Raw genomic sequence first — 22001 nt, forward strand, 5'->3', positions numbered from 1 at the left:
TATTATCTAGATAAAAAATTTATTTAGTTCTACAAATATACTTTATTACTGATTTTAGGAACGACAATGAAAAATAGGACCCCTCCTATAAAGGCGAAAGTTTTGAAGTAGACATTTTGCTATTGTTTTTTCACCTTTTTCGTTCAACTCAAGCGGTTTAATCCCCACCAGGTGATCCCTATTATTTGTTGGCCTACGCCCGCCGCGCCCGCCTACGCCTAATAATATCGACCGTTGTTGAACGAAAACTGAATTTCGAATGCGCTTAGCAACCGTTAACTTTAAAATATATATTTTTGACACACGTTTATTGAAAAAAAGGGTCTCACAGACTTCTTGCTTTCTTGGAAAAATCCGGTTTATTTTTGAGATTTCAAGACGAAAGACGGCAGTGGGGCATCCCAAGGTTTTCTGTTATTGGCTTATTAACCCTCTGGGCATGCTAGTCGTCGTGTCTCGTGTAGTCTGCTAAAAGTAGACCACGTCGTCCACGTGCTTCAGGATTTCGTTTATGTCGAATGGTAACTTCGTAATAAGACAGGTAAAAAAATACTAGTTTTTACAAACCAGCAGTACTGTTGATGTGGGGTTGATAACGTTTTAAAATCTAGTTATTAACGTCGGCGTATTGTTATTTTTCCAGATCAAAATGACGGAAAATAAGTACTCGTTAAATGTATCTTCATCCGAAAACGATGATGAATTCGTTTGTGATATATGCAAAGTAATTGTTTATAAGAATGATACAAAATATGCATTATCAGCATGTTTCAATGAGTGCCACTTCTTTTGTCCTCCTTGTAAACAGGTAGCATTTATTTTCTCTTACTACTCATTAAGATTACGTCTAATTAATCAGCAACTTTTCAATTTCAGTCAACTGTTGGTAGCAAAGATAGTCAGCCAGAATTAAGCTGTCCTCTGTGTATGTTGTCAGAAAGAGAGAATGAAGTGTAAGTTTCTTAATTTCAAAATATTTTTGTCTTTTATATCCATAACAATTTACAGACTTTTTGTTGTGCAGAAAAGAGCAACTGTGGTGTTCTCAGTGTAATGTTCCAGCATCACTGGCCTGCTATGAAGAAAGCCATATAATACAGAATTATAATGATCTCTACAATGCTCATTCTTTAAAGCTAAAGCTTCAGATTAACGAAACAAATTCTGCCTGTGACCATACTTTGGTGAAATGTCGTCAAATTCAGTCTGTTCATCAAGTAATTCTCACTTGGATGCAATGGCTTCATCTAGAAATAAGTCAATGGAATTCAGCCAATAATGCCACAGTTGCTCAGTTGGAGTCTCTCAAAATATCAGAAGGGTTTCATGTTCCACGAGGAAAAGATCTACAGCGTAACATTAATAATATTAATCAGCTTTTAGCCCAGTGAGTATAAGAAACTTTTCTCTCTTGTCAAAAGTTTTTAACTGAATTTTCTTTCTAGATCCAATGATAGGATTCAAGAGGCTCAAGCTAGCCAACGGAAAGTTATCCAGTTGTTTGAAACATACCACGAGTGCACTACCCAACAAGAATTAACTTTATCAGCGCAAACGTCGAATGTAGAATCAACGGAACTGATGAAATGGTTTAGTACTTCGTTTAACCAGACTAATCAATGTAATATGTTCATTTAAAGTATCGATTCAAAATTACTAAAATTTATCATTTTTATTTTAAAGCTTGTATCAACGTTCTTGCATTTCTGATTTCATTGTTGCGTAAGGGCGATAAAAAGATAAAAGAAGAAGAACAGGATTCGAATGACTCAAGAGGCAAAGCTATAATCCGTCCTAATAAGCGGCGGGCAGAGGACGATCAAGAATCCTCGCGTGTTGGCAAGAAGGCTCGAAATGAGAGTTCAGATCGGTTTGAAGAAGATCTTTCCTGCGACGTGTCCAGGTACTTAACATTGTTGTATTAAAACCTTTATTGGATCTAGTGTTTCTTTATTTTCTGAGTAGAAATAATACCGGTAGTCTTGCATTTAAAAAAGAAAAGGATTATCCAGAAGAAAACGAAAATCAAGCCGAGCAAGTACGTAAGCATGAAGAGACCAAAGCTGAAGATATTTTATTTTACTACATTTGATTTTCTTCTTTATGATATAGACATTTTCCAATCAGGTTTTGGAAGACAGAGCTGCTGAGCTGGACAAAGAAGCTGAGCGAAATACCGATGTTTCAAATCGAATAGCACGACTCGAAGCCGATTTGGAATTCATGACCAAGCAAATTAAACAGGCCAAAGAATCTGAAGCCAAAGCACGTAAAGAAACGTTGAATCAAACTGAACGGGCTAAAAGAACGGAAGAAAAATATGAATTGGAGTTAAAGCAGCACTCTTCCGATGTTAAGCAGCTGAAAGCTGCACATGAACAGCTGGCACAAAGCAGATCTCAATTAGCAAAAGTATTGCGGCAACTATCAAATAGATCACCACCCGACTTGATAGAGAAACTCCAACGTGATAAAGAATTACTTGAGAAGCGATTGGAACAGGTACAGACGGAAATGGATGAAATCAAGGAGGCCCGAGAGAAAAGTACCCTTCAGGTGATGAGGGTCAATGCTGAATCCGTGGCACTGAAAATCACTTTGCAGGAAGAAATCCGTTCAGCAAAAGAAGAATCACAGCAATTAAAAACGAAGTTGACTGAAACTATGGCCAAACATATAAATGAACTACATCGATTTCGCAATTACAAGACGCAGTTCGAAGAGCTTAAAATTGAATTCGATAAATTAATCCTTGAAAAAGAGGAATGTTCTGCTAATCTTGCCGCCGTTCAAGCCGCTCAAATCAAGGATCAAGAAATTGCCAAAAACAAAGCTGAATTGGAGAAAGCCAATCCAAAAATTGTTAAACAGGAAATGCATCAACCTTGTCTATCTTCAACGAAGCAACAAAATGTTCCAGTTGTTGCAAACCAACAACATCCAGCAGCACAACATGTCACTTCAACTTTGACACCACAGCAAGTTATTCAGAGAAATCCAACAAACAAGTGTAACGTACAGAATGTTGTCGTTCAAAATGTCGGGAATCCGTACAAACAGTTGCAGATTTTCAACTTTAATGCCATAGCCGCGGATATGTTGGTAGAGCTTCACAACAATAATGGAAACGTTGTCCAATTCGTTTACCCTTGCAACAATTGCAAACGGCCAGCAGAGACTGGATTCTACTGCGGTGAATGTGATGATTTCAAATTGTGCTTTCTCTGCCATAAAAAAGACGGGCATCATCACAAGATGGAGAAATTTGGGTTCGAGTTGGACCGAATCAACTCATCGTCCCATTTGAAAGATGTCACGGAAGATCGCATATCGAGAATTGATCGACGCATCCTTTCGTTTGTCCATTCGTTTTATTGTATTATTGACTACTGCCTTGAACCATTTTGCCGTACGATGAAAGAAGTCGTCGCACACAATCTTGCGTGTCACGCTAAAACATCCATTGGAGAATTTAAAGGAAGTCCCAAGTTACAAAGCCGTTGTCTAGTTTGTCGGCAGCTTGTCGGCCTTATTATCAGTCATGCACACAACTGCACCGATCTCGAATGCAGTAAACCTTATTGCTCAAATGTGAAGAAGAAGATTAAGAACAATTTATTCCTGGATAATCTATTCAAATCCACAAGGAAAGCACTTCCGCCACCGAAAAAGCTGGGGAATCCTAATTTGGAGCCATTGGGCTCACGGAACAAAAATCAAATTCCCATCAACACAACAACAACTTCATCTGCAGACTTATCCAAAAAAGATTTGAGCAAAAAACCACTTCCGGATAAATCCCCCGCAGACGATTTCCCTCGAGCTGTTCACAGCGTTATTCAAGCACCAACTTCGTCAGGATCGGTTGACAGTGGAATTGTAGTATCCAGTCCAACAGCAATCAACTATGCAGAGAATTTGAAACGGATACAGGAGAACGTTGCACTAGTTATTCATGCTCATAAATGCCTGCAAGGAGTTAACCAGGCAAACGAATCGGTGTGTTCACTCACTCTTTATTATCTTTACAGAAATTCTCAGTTTAAATTGTTTTTCCTCTTTTTTATCATCCTAACAGTGCCCCACTCCACACTGCCTGAAAATGAAGAACATTTTGAACCACGTGAGATCATGCCAGAATGGTGAGTCGTGCCAAGTACCTCATTGCTCACATTCGAAGAAGATAATTTCTCATTGGAGAAATTGCTGTAAATCTGATTGCCTTTTTTGCGTCGCTCTCAAAGCATCAGATCATAATAAAGGTACACAATAACTTTAACGTGATCTCAATGTTTACTTATCATTTAATATTTCCTTCTGTTTCTTTTCCTACATGGAAATTAGTGACAGTAGATTCAAGCGGTGCAGGAGTTATGGCCTTGACAGTAAAACCATACGAAGCTCTTGGTGGAACTCAAGCTCCTACTAAATCTGTAGGTCAATTGCCAAGGCTTCAACCAGCTCCGTCTCAACAATTGAATTCAATCGCTCAAATGGAAAATGTTCGACCAGTCACATCAACCGGCAATGTTTCTCATGTAAATAATTAATTTTGAATTTATACTCAAAGAATATCTGTAACTGTAATATCAATTAACTCTTTGTAACTAAGATCATTAAAGCAACTTTAATGGATTCCAGAACTACCGGTTGTGTAATGCTCTATTAAAATTGTATTAGGTTGCAACCCAAGACGGGTGTTACAATCAAAGGGCTGGCGAAGATGCCGTGAAAACGCCAAACTCGATGGGTGTCCTACCTAAACTGCAGGAATTTGGCAAGAGAGTCATTACACCTCTTCAGTTGAACGTTTCACATCCCACTACTCCGAATTTCCTAGATCCACCGCCAATAACTAACCTCCTTACTTCTCAAAATGTGACAGTTGATGGTGAAGTCAATCAAGCAATCCATCACGTGGGAGCTAAGACAAACGTGGACACTAGCACGAGTGCAGATGGTGAAAAAAGAAAAATTCCACAGGAATCGGTCGATTCTATTCCACAACAGCCACAGTCCGGGAAAACTATGCATCTTGGTTTGGCCATCGCTATGGGTGGCGGAATTTGTTGTCCCGTTGGTGCATTGAATCGGAAATCTCTCGCTAAACTACTACTGGATCCTGAACCATTTGGATGTAGAATTCGGTCAACTCTCAAAGAACTTTTGATGAAAATGAAATCACCAAACGTGACTGAAGAAACACGTCAACGAATTGCAATTTTTTTCGGAATCAACTACCTTTTTGTTTGTTCATTTTTTCGTAAACAAAGTGAACTGAGTGGATTATAGGATTGAGCTACGGCGGAATTCCATTGGTAATGAACACCGTTCTAATTTCGCAATCTGGAAGCAGTATCCAAATTTATATCAGTTGTTGGCTACTGAAGCCGCTTGATTGTTAAATATTCCGCCTTTTCTTTGAAAATGTAAATATTTTCCGATATTTTCACTTTTCACTTTTCAGCCTGTTTAAAAATTGAAGTCATTCCTTAACTGGGCAATCACTATTTAATTATTACCCTGATACAAGTTGATATATAATTTCACATGTTTTTCTTTTCAGGGTCGCTCTTCACAACTTCTTTAGTTGGTAGAAATAAATATTTTTTTTTGCATTTGGTTGTTCTTAATAATTTTTGGTGCGGATTTGAACTGAATTCTATTGTTTTTTCTGTCGTCTGCTAGTTTGAAGAATCGATTTGAAACATTTCTGTATCGAGTTTATAGTTGCTTTAGTTTTTTTCTTTTTGGATGAAAAGAACTCTTTTTTATTCACTTTAGACTCTGTTTACATTTATACAGTATTAGACTATTTCTTTGAATTCTCAGGAGTACAGAAAATGGAAAGGTCAAAAGAAAATACAAATAGATCTAAACACTGTATATAGAGTTGGCTAACGTCCGAAGTTGCCATTTGTGAAAAATCGATTGGACACGAAATAGTAAAATTTCTTACATGGCGGCTTACGGAGTTTGGCCCGTTTTAGTTTTAGTTTTTAATTTTCTCATTTAAGTCGTCTTCAGTTGCTATTCTTAATTAGATAACTACATTCCTTAGTTATCAGGTAATCTTTTAAGATTTATTTCCTCTCGATAGTCATTGTAGTTTATTTATTATGAATTTTTAAGTAAACGTCCCTACCGTGTTTACGAAAAAATATCGCCATTTCCTGCCCCAAGGGAAGAATGGAAAGAAGAGACGAAGGAAGAAACTAAGAGGGGACAAAGGGGTGGCGCGGGGTTCTCTTTCCTCGGGGCAGGATATTGTCCGTGAAAACCAAATGCCTTTTACTTAAAAATTCATAATAAATCAACTACAATGACTATCGAGGGGAAATAAATTGATAATGCACAATATGCTAAATTGCTGTAGATCTGCCCTCTTCTCTTCTATGCTCATCCAAATCTCATAAATATTTCACCATCGTTTGTTCCGTCGAACGCAATCTTCAAATTTGATAGACATTGATCAAAAATTTGACGAATAGGAAATTAGTCTTATAATATCAGGAACGACTGTTGGGAAGCCTCTCCTTTTAATATGTTAATCCGCACGACAATTTGGCAATTTCCCTGGATTTATTCAAATTTTTCACAGTCAGAGATAATGACGATAGTTGTTGGCACAAAACATAAAAACTTCACCTAAAAGATCGTTTGAAATACTAAAAATCTCTGCTACCCTACTAAAACGTCGACGTTCATTGCATGTTAATGTGAGATTCGAAAAATGTATGTGGATGTTCAAATGGTATGTGAATATAACGTTCATTGTTCGTGCACTATTTCCGCTCATTTAATGTCCATTTCGTCATATACTATTCTAGTTCTATTCTGAATACCTTTGGTATGTTCATAGAACATACAAAAAACATACACATATATTGGTATCTATATCCAATGTGATTCTTCGAATCACCTTGTTGTTCCCGGATAGACTTGACGGGTAAATCGTGCCCGAGGGAAGAATAGGGAGGAAAGGAAAGAATGAAAAAAAGAGGGACCAGACTTTCCTTTCCTCCCTATCCGCCGAACAACAAGGTGATTCGAAGAATCAAGCCAAGTCTGCAGCTAGTAACGGCTATCCCCCGCCATGGTGCGCACTAGTCGACTAGCCGCACGACTTTTCGCTCTGCTTACACCGAGGAATCTTAAAAAGGTCTATAAGATAGTTTTTAAATTAAAACATTTCTTCACTTATTGAATATAAATGTATTTGATCTGAAAAAGCTCAATATATAAAAACCTGAATACTAGGTACAATTTTTGGGTTATGTGATGCCAAATGTTTAGAATTTTACAAAGAATGGGAGGGGCAGAGCGACAAAAACGTAGAAAAATTACTGGTCCTTAGTCAAGGCTTATGTCTGAAAAATAGTCCGACATCTCTTCTTGTTCTTCTTTGAGATTTTTTTCATGATCAAATTCTGCTCTAAAGTTCACTGGTAAGTTTTCATCTGTTGGATCCAAGAGAATTGCTTCTGCCAGAAGCTCGTTGCAAGTAACAGAAGCAAAGTTGTTTTTTTGGGATCATGTCATTAGTACCTCATTTTTTAAGAACCTTCGTCGCAAGTACCTTCATTTGGTAATACATGTCACAATTACCACAGTTTATATGTACCTTCACCTTAAGTACTTTTTAAAAAAAGTACTTTCGTCATTGATAGGGGAGACTGGAGTAAAACGGGACACCGGGTCAAAAGGGACAGTGGGGGGAAAAATAGTAGATGTTAATAAAACTGTAAAAATTTTTAGTATGTTATGTAAATCTGTATAATCTAATTTGGCATGAAATTTGGTTGGTTTTTGTCAATAACTGCATGAGTTATTGACAAAACAAAAAAAACGGTTTTTTTTAGAAATTTTTGTCTCCGCCATTTTATGTTTGAAGAAACAAATAAACGCTAATGGCATGTAAATTTAATATGGAAATGAAGCTGATTCATTTCTTGATCGTTTAAAACAGAAATTATAATTTTAGATCGATTAGTTTAGACAGTATGAACTTTAAAAAAAAAGTGTCTAAACCGGGAAATCGGGACAGCTGTTTTTGGCTAATTTGGGACAGTTACGGACCAATCAGCGTACAGCATTTTTAAGAGGCTCGATTTCGTTACCTAGCAACGCAGGATGTCCTACTGCTCCATAAGGGTTTTTGTATTTATAAGAAAAAAGGTTCATTAACACAATAATCAATTTGAAACATTTATAAACTCAAAGAGTATATGCAGTGGAACACTTTTTCAATTTTTTTTAATTTTATTGATGAATTTTAAGGCGAAAACGGAGGACGTCCCTCATCACCCACCCCAGTGTCCTCAATTACCCCCCAAAATAGGCCCCTCCCACAAATCTGAGGAAACTTTAAAGGTATTTTATGGGGAAATGGTTCATTATAAAATTATATAAAAAATATGGGGGGTTCATTACAATATGGAATACATAAAAACAAAATTTTAAAGAAATTCAATAATTAGTTTGGGAGATATAGGGGGGAAACAAAAACCGTCCCGTTTTACTCCAGTCTCCCCTACCTTTTATTTTTTTTGTCGCAGATACCTCAGAATTTACAACAAATACTGTAGTTATTGATACCTTTTTTCATAAAAAAAGCGGTTTCTAGTTTTTTTTTCAATAGAATAAACCAATTTGTTAATAAAGTTTAAAAATTTTGATATAATATACAGAATTTTTTATATAATGAACCAACTTTTTAAATGTAACAAACCAAATTTTTTAATATAATATGACAAATTTTTTATATAATAAGAGAATTTGTATTGTTATATAAAATTTTTACAAAATTTTTTAATGTAATGTACCGAATTTTTAATATAATAAACCGAATTTTTAATATAATATACAAAATTTCTTATAAAATATACAAAATTTTTAATATAATACAAATAAAATTTTTGTAAATAATTTTTTCTTTCAACTTTTAAGTAAACAAGCAGAATTTTCAATGTAATATACATAATTTTTTCTGACGAAAGATGTCGTGGCAAGACAGTTTCGACCGTCGCGCCACGACAAATTTCGTGGTAATAATCATTGGTTTAGGAGACCACTAAACAACACTACCACCACTAACTACACTTTTAATCACGAAACAAGATTGGCACAAAATGCCTAAATAATGATAAAAAATGTAATCTTTATAATAATGCGATAAATGAAAAGTAATAACAGTAGAGATACTTATGTTCATGCTAACTTTTCAAATTGAAAGTACTTGTGACGAAAGGTACTTATGGTCTAAAATGAAAAGTATTTTTGACGGAAGGTACTTGTGTCATAAAGTACATATGACGAAAGGTACTTATGACCAAATGTACTGGTGGCAATTTATTTTTCTTAGGTATTTGTGACGAAGGTTCTTAAAAAAATAGGTACTAGTGACATGTACTCGTTTTTTTCCCTCTTTAAATCCTCTTGTTTCTGTTTTTTTTTTCTGTCAACTTTTCCATTTTCTCCTTTTTCAGTTGCTGTCCAAGCTTTTTCCTTTTTTGGCCCTGACCATTCGTTTTTATGATAGGATCTTTTTGAAGAATATCCAGTTGCAAATCTTGTTTAGACTCTGTATCGACTGCATGGGAATAATAATAAATTAGTACAGTTGAAATTCTGTGCAACAGATGAAGAAAGAATAATCAGTCACCTCTGTGTTTCTCAAACATAAAATAAAGGTCATCTTGCTGAGGTAGGGAGTTATCTGCCGGCAGAAAATCTCCGTCTTCACCTTTAGACCAGAAAAGAGCACTGTCTCTTGCTATATCAAGAGGATTATCATGTAATCCAGCTGTAAGAACAAATAATGAATTAAAGTTCCATTGAAATGTAAATGCAAAATAAATACTAACGCTTTCTGGACTTCCCACACTCCCTGCATACGGTTCGTCTATCGAAGTTCAGAAAAGAGCACCTAAGATTCAACAGAAAAAAACATTAATACATAATTCCAATACTCTAATAGGCTATCAATCCAGTTCCTACCCAGGACGGCTACATTGCCAATCATTAGGGGAAACTTTGTCCATTTCAATTTCAAATTTGTACGCGCCGTTTGTTGTAGCATACGGCTGGATTTGGCAGTGGCAGCACTATATGTCAAAACTGGGTTGTTATGTTTGTACTTTTGTAGTTGCTAACAACAATAAATACGAAGACACGAAGTAGCTTCTGGCACGAGAAGGAAACGTTAAACGTCTAATCAGAGTCAGACCCCTGGTAGCACGCCTCTATCTATAGGATGTACGTCGCCCATCTTTTGCAGCCGAGTGAGATGTCTTAACCCGACGTCCATAGGATTGCCTATGTGGCTATGTCTATACTAATGTCGCGCTGTAAGACATCCAAATGGGTACGGCTTACAGCCGTCTTCAAAAGACTTAAATTTAAGCAAAAAGAAAAAAAGAAACGTTTCTCGATGGGCGCGAAACCACGTTCTTTGGAGTGATACTCCAGTGCTCTACCCAATACACCACTCTATATTACTTTTTAACTGTGTTTGGTTCAACGGCTTTAAATTAATACTAGCAGTTAAAATTATGAAAATGTAAAGTCCTTGTCTTCCTCATCTATCCTGTGGACAGATAATTTGGACATCTCACAGACGTCATGTTACGTCTGTTAAGCGTCTAATTTCTAGACACAAATGGATGTCCGTGATCGTATGAGAAACGTAGATCTATAGGACATATATACGAAGATAGCATAAGGCCGTAGTAAATTGAGTATCCATGTGATATCCAATTTAGGTTGCAGACATCTATATGATAGACGATGGATGTAAGTGTGCTACCAGGGACAGACTATCTGAGAAATCAAAGATGGTGGCCTTTAACTGTGGTACAACTCTTAGTCTGCTAGCTAGCAGAGACAGACGCTAAACTGCAAAACAACAAACGAACTACGTACGGTCTACTCGAATACTCGTACAGTATGGAGGAACTTGTGATTAACTGGATGTTCAATTTAAAAAAATAATGTCAGGAAAAAGCAATTCAAATGCTAGTATGAACATGAGTTGTGATGATGAAGAATTCGTTTCGTGCCAAATATGTTTCATGAACTTTGATGAGACAGAACGCGTACCAAAATAGTTGGAAAAGTGCTACCACTATTTTTGCCTTCCTTGCCTCAAGGTGATGCTTTTCTTCAATACTCATTAATTGTGTCTTCACGGGTTTTGGTCTCTAACTCTGAACATTATCAGGAACTAAGTTGACCATCTGGCAGAAAGAAAGTTCTTTGTCCTGTTTGCAGATCAGCTGCTTCAATTTTGTCAAAGAGAAAATGTGAAGAATTGGTTACCAACCATGTTGCCTTGCGCCTTTTAAAGGTAGTTGAAACCCAGACAAAAGCTAGTGAAACACAGTAAGGATTGTTGAAAATAATTGAAATTTTACATTCTATATTGAATTTTTATTGTTTAAACTTCAAGGGTGGAACAGCTGTGGTGTACTGAATGCAATTCTTCTGTATCTGTTGCTTGCCAGCTAAGCAAGCATAAAACTCAAAACTACCTTGAGGCATACAGTGAACGTTCTCTGCAGCTGAAATCTAGAATTAATGAACAACATTTAACCTGTGATAAAGTTTTGAAAGACTGTCATCAAGTCCAGTCAGTTAACCAATTTGTCCTGAGTTGTGCTGATTGGCTTCAGTCAGAAATTAGTCACAGGAATGCCACAAACAATATTTTAATAGCACAAGTAGAATCAAAAATTCAGTTTTAATATATATGTTATTTTAATGTGTTGTAATTTTTGTTTGCAGGTTCAGCTCCAGAACTGAAGATGTTAAAGCCACACAGGATCAAAAATTCTTGATGTCCTAAATTCACTGAGCAGTGCTCAACAAGATGCGGAATACCTAGCGCATTTTTCAAGTGATGTGTCACCTTCTAATATTGTTGACTGGCTTAAAATGTTGAACAATTTAAACTTGGAAGCCTCTTCAAGGAATAGCTATTTGAAGCGTAAGAATTTATATGGTTTAATATAAAAATAAAGCAGATTAGAACATTCGATTAATCGCGTTAAAATTGTTCAGTCTGTGTCAAAGTTCTCGCATTTCTATTAACGCTGTTGAGTGGAGAACTCACAAATACGGAAAACACTTCTGCATCGGAAGCTAGCAGCAGCAATAAGAATGACGGTTTGAACATACAGTGCAATGGCGATCTGGAAAAGGAGGAAATAAATGGGAAACTTGAAGAAATCCGAAATCCACCTGAAAATAATGAAGCACTCCGTATGCATTTATTTTATACGTTTTCTAATCAATGCCATTTCATTAAAAATGGATTTTTATACCATGGATTTTAGCTTCTTGCTCAGGCACGCATACAGTTTTCAAGCGAATGGCTCTAAACCAACCACAAGGAGCATCCACTGGCAAAAAAATTCGTGTGCAACCACCCACATTGATAGAAATCGAAAAAAAAACTGGACAAGAAACCAACGAAAAGTATGAATTCATTGCGTTATTATTATTTAATGTTCACTAGATATGTGGTTATAGCGAATTGATGAATTGATGATGCCTAATATATGCCCGAGAAAGTGCTATTTCCAGAGAGATGCGTACATTGTGTAACATTGTGATCTTCTAGGAGGTACCATGCGTCACCAATTTCGTCCACTACAGTAATACGCAACGTGATCCTGTCAAACAAATGAAATCTAGAAGCCATCGACGAGTACTTCATGAAACTAGCCCCACTTGCTATTTTTATTGAAAGCTGATTGGAATAGACACATCTCGAAAATTGAAAATCCAATCCATTATTCTCAAAAAGATTTCGTGAGTTATAAACATGAGTCAAATTAGTTCAACTGCTAAGATTAAACAAACAGATTAAATTCTAAAATAAATTTAATGTTTTATTTTGCATTTTATTCAAATAAAGGAATTAAAACTCGATTAAACCCCATTGCTCAAATGCGAAGAAGATTAAAAACAATTTATTCCTGAATAATCTATTCAAATCCACAAGGAAAGCACTTCCGCCACCGAAAAAACAGGGGAACCCTAATTTGGAGCCATTGGGCTCACGGAACAAAAATCAAATTCCCATCAACACAACAACAACTTCATCTGCAGACTTATCCAAAAAAGATTTGAGCAAAAAACCACTTCCGGATGAATCCCCCGCAGACGATTTCCCTCGAGCTGTTCACAGCGTTATTCAAGCACCAACCTCGTCAGGATCGATTGACAGTGGAATTGTAATATCCAGTCCTACAGCAATCACCTATGCAGAGAATTTGAAACGGATACAGGAGAACGTTGCACTAGTTATTCATGCTCATAAATGCCTGCAAGGAGTTAACCAGGCAAACGAATCGGTGCGTTCACTCACTCTTTATTATCTTTACAGAAATTCTCAGTTTAAATTGTTTTTCCTCTTTTTCATCAACCTAACAGTGCCCCACTCCATAGGCCTACTGCCTGAAAATGAAGAACATTTTGAACCACGTGAGATCATGCCAGAATGGTGAGTCGTGCCAAGTACCTCATTGCTCACATTCGAAGAAGATAATTTCTCATTGGAGAAATTGCTGTAAATCTGATTGCCTTTTTTGCGTCGCTCTCAAAGCATCAGATCATAATAAAGGTACACAATAACTTTAACGTGATCTCAATGTTTACTTATCATTTAATATTTCCTTCTGTTTCTTTTCCTACATGGAAATTAGTGACAGTAGATTCAAGCGGTGCAGGAGTTATGGCCTTGACAGTAAAACCATACGAAGCTCTTGGTGGAACTCAAGCTCCTACTAAATCTGTAGGTCAATTGCCAAGGCTTCAACCAGCTCCGTCTCAACAATTGAATTCAATCGCTCAAATGGAAAATGTTCGACCAGTCACATCAACCGGCAATGTTTCTCATGTAAATAATTAATTTTGAATTTATACTCAAAGAATATCTGTATCTGTAATATCAATTAACTCTTTGTAACTAAGATCATTAAAGCAACTTTAATGGATTCCAGAACTACCGGTTGTGTAATGCTCTATTAAAATTGTATTAGGTTGCAACCCAAGACGGGTGTTACAATCAAAGGGCTGGCGAAGATGCCGTGAAAACGCCAAACTCGATGGGTGTCCTACCTAAACTGCAGGAATTTGGCAAGAGAGTCATTACACCTCTTCAGTTGAACGTTTCACATCCCACTACTCCGAATTTCCTAGATCCACCGCCAATAACTAACCTCCTTACTTCTCAAAATGTGACAGTTGATGGTGAAGTCAATCAAGCAATCCATCACGTGGGAGCTAAGACAAACGTGGACACTAGCACGAGTGCAGATGGTGAAAAAAGAAAAATTCCACAGGAATCGGTCGATTCTATTCCACAACAGCCACAGTCCGGGAAAACTATGCATCTTGGTTTGGCCATCGCTATGGGTGGCGGAATTTGTTGTCCCGTTGGTGCATTGAATCGGAAATCTCTCGCTAAACTACTACTGGATCCTGAACCATTTGGATGTAGAATTCGGTCAAAAAGAACTTTTGATGAAAATGAAATCACCAAACGTGACTGAAGAAACACGTCAACGAATTGCAATTTTTTTCGGAATCAACTACCTTTTTGTTTGTTCATTTTTTCGTAAACAAAGTGAACAGGGTGGATTATAGGATTGATCTACGGCGGAATTCCATTGGTAATGAACACCGTTCTAATTTGGCAATCTGTAAGCAGTATCCACATTTATAACAGGTGCTGGCTGCTGAAGCCGCTGCTTCTGCCTTTTCTTTGAAAATGTAAATATTTTCAGCTTGTTAAAATATTGAAGTCGTTCCTTAACTGGGAAATCACTATTTATATACCCTGACACTAGTTGATACATATTTTCACATGTTTTTCTTTCCAGGGCAGCTCTTTACAACTTCTGTAGTTGGTAAAAATAAATGATTTTGTTGCATTTGGCGTTTCTGAATAATTTTGGGATTGAGGATTTGAACTGAATTCTAAAATGTGGTAGTTTTTTGCTGCCATTAGTAAATACAATTTTGGGGGATGACACCGATGTTTCTTCTTATAAGTAAATTCACATTAGATTATGATTGATTCTCTAATCTAATTTATATTTTATAAATGCATCTTAATTCTTTTAAGGTAGCCTACACGCGATGTACACTCACGCGCGGTAGCTAGCAAGAGAACGGATTACATGACGCTTATTGAAGCGCTAATCGGAAATGGAGCAGTTACACATCGTCTGGAAATCTCATTTGTGTCCAATAAGCGTACAGCCTCTTTAAAACGCTGTACGCTGATTGGCCAATTTGGACACAAATGAGATTTCCAGACCTGGCAACGCAGGATGTGTAACTGTTCCATGCGTAATATTTTGGAAGCTTTGATCCGGCCTTAATAACGCAGGGGCCACGTTTATCTGAACTCGTCAACTTGTGAGTCGAGACAGATTGTAGAATCATAGTTTACTTTCTAAAATAAATTGCCTACTAATTCGGTCATTTTTTTCAACTTTATTTGTTACTGCAGGAAACATGTCAGAAAATAAAGTGGAAGTGATTGATATTAATGATGATGATGAAGGCTTTGTCTCCTGCCAGGTCTGCTTCACAAACTTCAATGAAGTAGAACATCTGCCAAAATTTTTAGACAAATGCCATCACTTTTTCTGTCTTACCTGTATTAAGGTGACCCTTATATTTTTATGCTCAAAGTGCGAACAAATCAACAGCTTCTATTTTGTTCGATTTCAGAGTCTTGTAAAAGGTACAATTTGCAGAAAGAAGGTAACCTGTCCTGTGTGCAGGGCAATATCAGTACTTGGAAAGAAGAAATGTGAAGATTTAGGCACAAATCATGTTGCCTTGCGTCTATTAAAAGTTGTTGAAGAATCACAGAAAAAACAGAATGAAGGGTACACAATTCCAAAGGGGGGATAAATTACTCAATATTGACCTTATTGTTAATTTCCAGGGCAAACCAGCAATGGTGTTCTGAATGTAATGCTTCAGCATCGAGAAACTGTCAACTTCAGGAACATCAACTTGGAAATTTTAAAGATGTACACATGTCACATTCTTTACTCCTCAAGGACATAATCATCAATTCAAATTCAGCGTGTGACCAAACCCTGGAAATTTATAGAAAAATTCAGTCAACCCATGAAGACGCTCTTGCTAGAATTAAATGGCTTGAGTCTGAAATGAATCAAAAGGTTTTATCCAACAATACCAGCATTGCTCACTTGGAGTCCCTGAAATCAGTAGAAGGATGTATTGATGCTCTCATGAAAGAGGATAATGAGGACATGAGTGTCAGCATTAACAAAATCAATCAGCTTGTGATCAAGTAGGTCACTTTCGTAAAATCTATTTGATTTCATTTATTTTAATTATTTGAACTTGCAGGTTCAGTGACATAACTGAAGAGGCGAAAGCTGCTAAATTAAAGGCTAAAGATTACCTTGAGACTCAAGGCAGGAACGATGTTTCTTTCTTAATTACATTGTTAAAAGGTCAAAATGAAACCGAACCTTCCGAGAATTTCACTTCTGTTCAAAATAGCAGCATTCAAGATCGTCCGACAGCTGAAAGCAAGAAAGTTCCAGAAACATTACCAAGTCGTACGTATATTTTGCAGTTTTGGAATTTTACATTTAAAAAATATTTTATGGGTTTTTTCCCTAACGTTGTGTTTAGAAAGTCAACAGCTACTTAAGCGACGGGGTGAAGAGCATGCAGAATCAATTAAAGTTATTAACAAGAAGATTCGGGTTCAAAGTCCTATTGATGAGAGGCAACAGAAGATCTCTACTGAAAATGTGTTGTCTAAGGTGGATTGTGGCGTTCAACGAGAAATTCTGACTCTGCAGAAACCGCAAGACCTTAATTCGATCAATAACTTAAAACCAATGCTACAACCTGGAACTCGAAACGTAGTGGAGAAAGTCCAGCAATACGTAGAACAGCCACAACAGGATCTTCTCCAGCCATACACCTGGGAGTTTATTTGTGCGGAACAGAAGAAGGATAATTTTTTTAAGGTTAAATATTTTCGAAGCATAGCATCGAATTTGTGTAAAGGCAAGGAAGAAATCGACATGCCTAACCTATTTCAGTGTAATCATTGCAAGAAGCCGATTGCGGATTCCTCTTTTTACTTTTGTTTCCACTGCAAGGATTATTACCAGTTGTGCGCCTCTTGCAATGAAAATGTAAAACATGAACATAAGATGGAGAAAGTTGGATTTGACGTGAACCCCCTCACAAGAATCAACTTATGGGTCAATTCATTTTTTCATGCTATCGAATGTTTTGACCAAAAATGTGCTTATCTTTTATGTGAGGACATAAAGCGTGCTTTCATTCATAATCGAGAAAGCCATAAACTTTACTGCAATCCTAATGGTTGTTCAGTGTGCACACAGCTGGTCGCCATATTGATCTACCACGCAAAGAGTTGCACTGATATCAAATGCCGTGTTCCTCATTGTCGTACAAATTTTGTTCGGGAATTGTCTTATAATCCATACAGATCAGGCAATTATCAGACGATGACAAGACCCGTGATGCAACATGGAGGTATGTTCAGCCAGTATAATAACTTTTATGGAACGACATCGAGTTATGCGAGTACCAGTGGTCAACAAATACCCTCATGCAACTATGGCATGCAATATCCCAATTATCCCATGTACTATGGGTATGGAAATTATCAACAATATTAGTAATTTTGCGGTTTTTATAAGTGGATCATTAAATGATCTAATTTGGGAATTTCAATTGTTTGGATGTTGTTACTGTTCATTTTCGTAATACAGAATACAGTTAAATACAGTAAATTAATCGTAATTCGTAAGACATGTAATGTCTTATTAATGTAGTCATAATTTGTGCACTTAAAGAGGAAATTCTATTGTCGAGTAAATGCCAACCACCCAACTCCTTGAATTTAAGGTTTGTTTGATTATTATATTTAATATTTTAATCGGAATCGAGGATCTAATGAAGTTAAAAAAAAAATTTTTAATTTGACATTGCTGCGTTAATTCATAACAGTTCACTACTCCATTACTCGTACATCTGCACATACATCCTGGTAACTTTGTAAGCATTGTGATTTTATGATGTTGCAGACCACCCAACCTTAAAAAAATCTTAGAGATTAAAACTCTGAATTCATTTCTTGTCCTGTTTCTGTTAAACTAAGGCGTTTGTGCTGTTGCTTGCTTGACTCTCACAATATCTGTCATCAAGTCTTCAAGTGGTAAGATTTTCCATTCTGTTTTTTTACTTTTAACGGCCATGCTGACCTTATTACTTGCCAAGTCATGTGTTTCTTATAATTTTACCATCATATAAATCTTCATTCTAATTTCAAATATGAAATTCAAAGAATTTTAACATGTAGGCCTGTTGCCTCTTTATGACAATTATTTTAGTTCTGGTTAAAATGTGTTTTTGGTTGCATATACCAGGCATACCAAGTAACAGCATGTTAGTGTTAATTGCAAAATTTAAATTAAATTGCAAAATTCACACAGATAGAAGTAAATCTTGAATCATAATTTGCAATGACGCCCAACTGCTTTTGTCTCATCTACTAACATTTTTTCCCCTTACTGGTTAGAACTTCAGTGATGGCGTCAATATTAAATAAAGCAGTATCTGACACAGATGAAGACCTGATAACTTGTCATGTTTGTCTGCAGGAATTTAGCTCGTTGGAGAAGCATAAACCTAAATTTCTTGACTGTAAGATGTATTTAAGAAATCATATTTTTTTGCTCATTACTCATTAAATTTTACATGCCACAAATTCCAGGTCATCATTACTTTTGTGTCAGTTGTATACAAGTAAGGGCAAATTAAAAGGTTAAATTCTCTGTAATAATCATTCTAGTTAACATTTACATACACAGGGCTTTTCTAACGTGAATTCGGTACTTTGCCCGACTTGCCGCAGATTGACGAACATGAAGGGACGCAAGATAGAAGAGTTGGCCACCAACAACGTCGTTTTACGTTTGGTGACCATAGAAACCAACCGAGCTCGTGAACTTGCCGAACGGGAAAAAAAGAGGAAGGCTGAAGCGGACACCGAAGCGTATGATACAGACTTTTTCAAATCTTTGCATCCATTTTTAAGAAACAAAAGCGAAGGACTAATTAATTATTATGTCTTATAACCTTTCAGGAAACAACAAAAGTGGTGCACTGACTGTTCTTTCCAAGGGGTTGTCAACTCTAATACCCCTCGGATTTTTGGATAGTTTTGAGGGATGTTTCCAACGTTGGAAACCAAGGAAAACTTGAAAAAAGGTTAAAAGGGTAGGGCCATTATTTGACTTGGGAGAAATGGCAGGAAAGGTAAAAAAAATAAGGAAAGGGGAGATGTTTGGAAAACCCACGGAACATTTGCAATTTTTCTATTAGAAAAACTGGAAAAAGGGGCGGATCAGGGGTAAAAACCAAGAAAGAGTCAGTAGCAAAACTAGCGCAAGTAGTATCCTGCATGGAAACTTGGACAGCCGCTAGGGGTTCTACACAGGATACTCGTAAGAACCACCTAGCGGAGGTCCCAGTTTCCATGCAAGATCTTCAGGCAACGCAAAACTAGCCATATTCAAATTTCGCGAGGACATCGATAGTGAAATCTGACAACGTTTTCGACGTAAAAAAGGGGGGAGTAAGGAAAGAAAAGGTGGTAAAAAGTGGGGTATTATCTTGTAATATTTCCAGTTTTTCCAAATTTTACAATTTTTCTAATGGAAAAGGAGAAAAAGGTAAGATAAGGGGTAGAATAAGAAATGGACATAGAGAAATTGGAAATTTGTGGACAAAGGTTAGAGAGGGAATAACAGTACGGAAATTTAACAAGAATACCGCGCTTTTTTGGTTACTTCACTGCGCGTGGTAATAACAACTTTCTAGAAAAATTAGAGTTGACAACCCCTCGGTTCTTTCCTTGCATATGGTGGTTGCATTAAAGATAATCATCAAGTCAAGAATTATAAGGACTACTTTCAAGATCGTTACTCACACCTACAATCAATCATCGGAGACATACAGTCATCTTGTAAACAAGCCCTAAACGATTTTAAGAAAATTCAGTTGGTTCACACAGATATTCTTGGTAAGCTGCAAGTGCTTTATTCCGAAATTAATAGAAGAGTGGCTTCTAGCAAAGACACAATCGCCGAGTTGGAATGCCGTCTTAAATCAGTAAATGATATTGATATTTCTGAAGAAGAAGAAATGTTTAATTTGATCAAGAAAGTTAATCATCTGATTGTTGAGTATATCAAGAAATGTATTTTTACTTGCTTCGCAAAATGTTTTAATCGCCCAATTATTTATGCAGATTTAGTGGTAAATTAAAAGAAACCCAGTCTATCAAATTGAATGCTGGTAACCTTCTTCGGTCGTACGGTAATAACTTAAATGAAGCTATAATTATGTTATCAAACGATGAAACAATGGAAGACAAAAAGACATCAAGAACAGCTGCGGTATTGAACAAAGACATTGACTCGCGTACGTACTTCTGTTTTTGTATTTGTTTTCTGCTGTTCAATTTTCTTAATGAATGAATTTATAGCGTCTTGCTCAGGTTCTTCGCACGTCAAAGAGTCATCAGGTCCGCCCAATAACAAGAAAATTCGAATTTCAATTATCCCAAACACCAGGGCAGACGCGTTAGGCCTACCGAGTCAAGGTCTATCTATTCAGCAATTACGATCGTTTATTCTTAAAAAAGGCGAATCGGCTAGAAATACTCGTTCACCCAACTGATCATCTTGATTTGAGTTACCGTTCCCCTATAAAACTCAGCATTGTTCCAGTTTAGTGGCTGAGACTTAATGACAGCCTTTACTTTCCAAAAACCAAGCAATCAATTTTCCCGGAAATTCATACGCAAATAGAAAATTCATCGCCCCTGCACGTATCGTACCTGTTGACTCTGCTGTCAGCATGATCTAGGGTGTTGTTCCAGTCTTATCTTAAGACCCGAGTGTTGTAATCATGGAAGAAATTAATTAATAATGGCCAGTTTTCACAGGGTTTTTTTTAATGTTCAACGCCATTCATTTTCGTCAGAATATGAAAGACTTGTTCAATTTTTGTTTTCTCTTTTAATATTTCAATACATTTTCAATCTAATGTCTGATAATTACGATATTATCTTGTGACAATGATTCATCACTTTTTTACAGGAACCGTCTTTAAAAGAGAAAAATGGCTTCGTTACCCACTCCTTAAAAAGGTGATAGACCATGTCGAAATCAATTCCAACTTGATTATTCCTTTTTTTATGATTCCTTGTTTTTTCACGCAGGACTTCACACACATCTTACTAGCGGTTTCAAACATGAAAATCCAGTTTATTATCGACCAATTCTATGCCTATTAAAGGCTGGACCTGCAACCGGTCGCGATAACCCAACATCTCGTTCAGTCATCTGAAGGTAGAGTTCAAAAAGTCCAACGCCTTTCACATGACATTAGGTAGGAAAATTCTTTTCTTCACCTTGAGATTCACCATATTTGGGTAGGAATATTTTTTAAATGTCGTTTGTGTTTGGTATTGCTCTCCTTTTTTTTTTTTTAAATTTGTTTGAATTCTCAAAGAAAGAAGCCGACCAAAACGAATTAATTTGCGGGATTCCTTGAATCCATCTAGTACCACACAAAGAGTATAACCTCAGCGACCGCCAAAAGGACTCGCCGACGATTAATGTTAGTCATGGTTCTCTCTCTCATCAGCATGTTTGTTATGCCAACAAAGAAGTAGTTAAAGTATATCTACCAGAAAATTCCCTATTTGTAGAAAGTAAATCGCAGTGTAATTTCCTGGTTGGTCCAACAGTTCATCAGCGACGATCAAGTTTTATACCGTTTTAATAATTTTCAATCTATCCTAGTAGACTCAAAGGCGGAGGGAGTCTAAATTATTTATTAAGTATATTTTACTTTTGCGTAGAGGAGTCGTTAAGAAATAACCAGCC

The 22001-nt window shown here is 36.6% G+C and overlaps 2 protein-coding genes across 8 annotated transcripts; both read left to right on the forward strand.

Annotated features, from left to right (window-relative positions):
* The first annotated feature begins 448 nt into the window (after positions 1-448).
* Positions 449-14726, forward strand: LOC124315107. 5 transcript variants are annotated; one of them, XM_046780503.1, is made up of 12 exons: positions 449-541; positions 644-808; positions 877-953; positions 1025-1387; positions 1446-1621; positions 1684-1903; positions 1963-2038; positions 2113-3999; positions 4079-4262; positions 4345-4538; positions 4681-5175; positions 14536-14726. In XM_046780503.1, the coding sequence occupies exons 1-12, from the start codon at positions 512-514 to the stop codon at positions 14650-14652; spliced, it is 3984 nt and encodes a 1327-aa protein (XP_046636459.1). In that variant the 5' UTR covers positions 449-511; the 3' UTR covers positions 14653-14726. The 5 variants fall into 5 exon arrangements, with proteins under 5 accessions (XP_046636459.1, XP_046636462.1, XP_046636458.1 ...); XM_046780506.1 differs by lacking the exon at positions 14536-14726 and having other exon boundaries at positions 612-808; positions 4681-5712; XM_046780502.1 differs by lacking the exon at positions 14536-14726 and having other exon boundaries at positions 4681-5712.
* A 3289-nt stretch (positions 14727-18015) lies between these two features.
* On the forward strand, positions 18016-21166 carry LOC124315421 (E3 ubiquitin-protein ligase TRIM32-like). 3 transcript variants are annotated; one of them, XM_046781092.1, is made up of 8 exons: positions 18016-18091; positions 18623-18747; positions 18818-18849; positions 18915-19099; positions 19190-19215; positions 19952-20291; positions 20357-20529; positions 20594-21166. In XM_046781092.1, the coding sequence occupies exons 2-8, from the start codon at positions 18633-18635 to the stop codon at positions 20785-20787; spliced, it is 1065 nt and encodes a 354-aa protein (XP_046637048.1). In that variant the 5' UTR covers positions 18016-18091; positions 18623-18632; the 3' UTR covers positions 20788-21166. The 3 variants fall into 3 exon arrangements, with proteins under 3 accessions (XP_046637048.1, XP_046637047.1, XP_046637049.1); XM_046781091.1 differs by lacking the exon at positions 18016-18091 and adding an exon at positions 18098-18259; XM_046781093.1 differs by lacking the exon at positions 18016-18091 and adding an exon at positions 18460-18542.
* Positions 21167-22001: the final 835 nt, after the last annotated feature.

Source organism: Daphnia pulicaria, chromosome 11 (assembly GCF_021234035.1).
Source record: "Daphnia pulicaria isolate SC F1-1A chromosome 11, SC_F0-13Bv2, whole genome shotgun sequence".
NCBI classification, from domain to species: Eukaryota; Metazoa; Arthropoda; class Branchiopoda; order Diplostraca; family Daphniidae; genus Daphnia; species Daphnia pulicaria.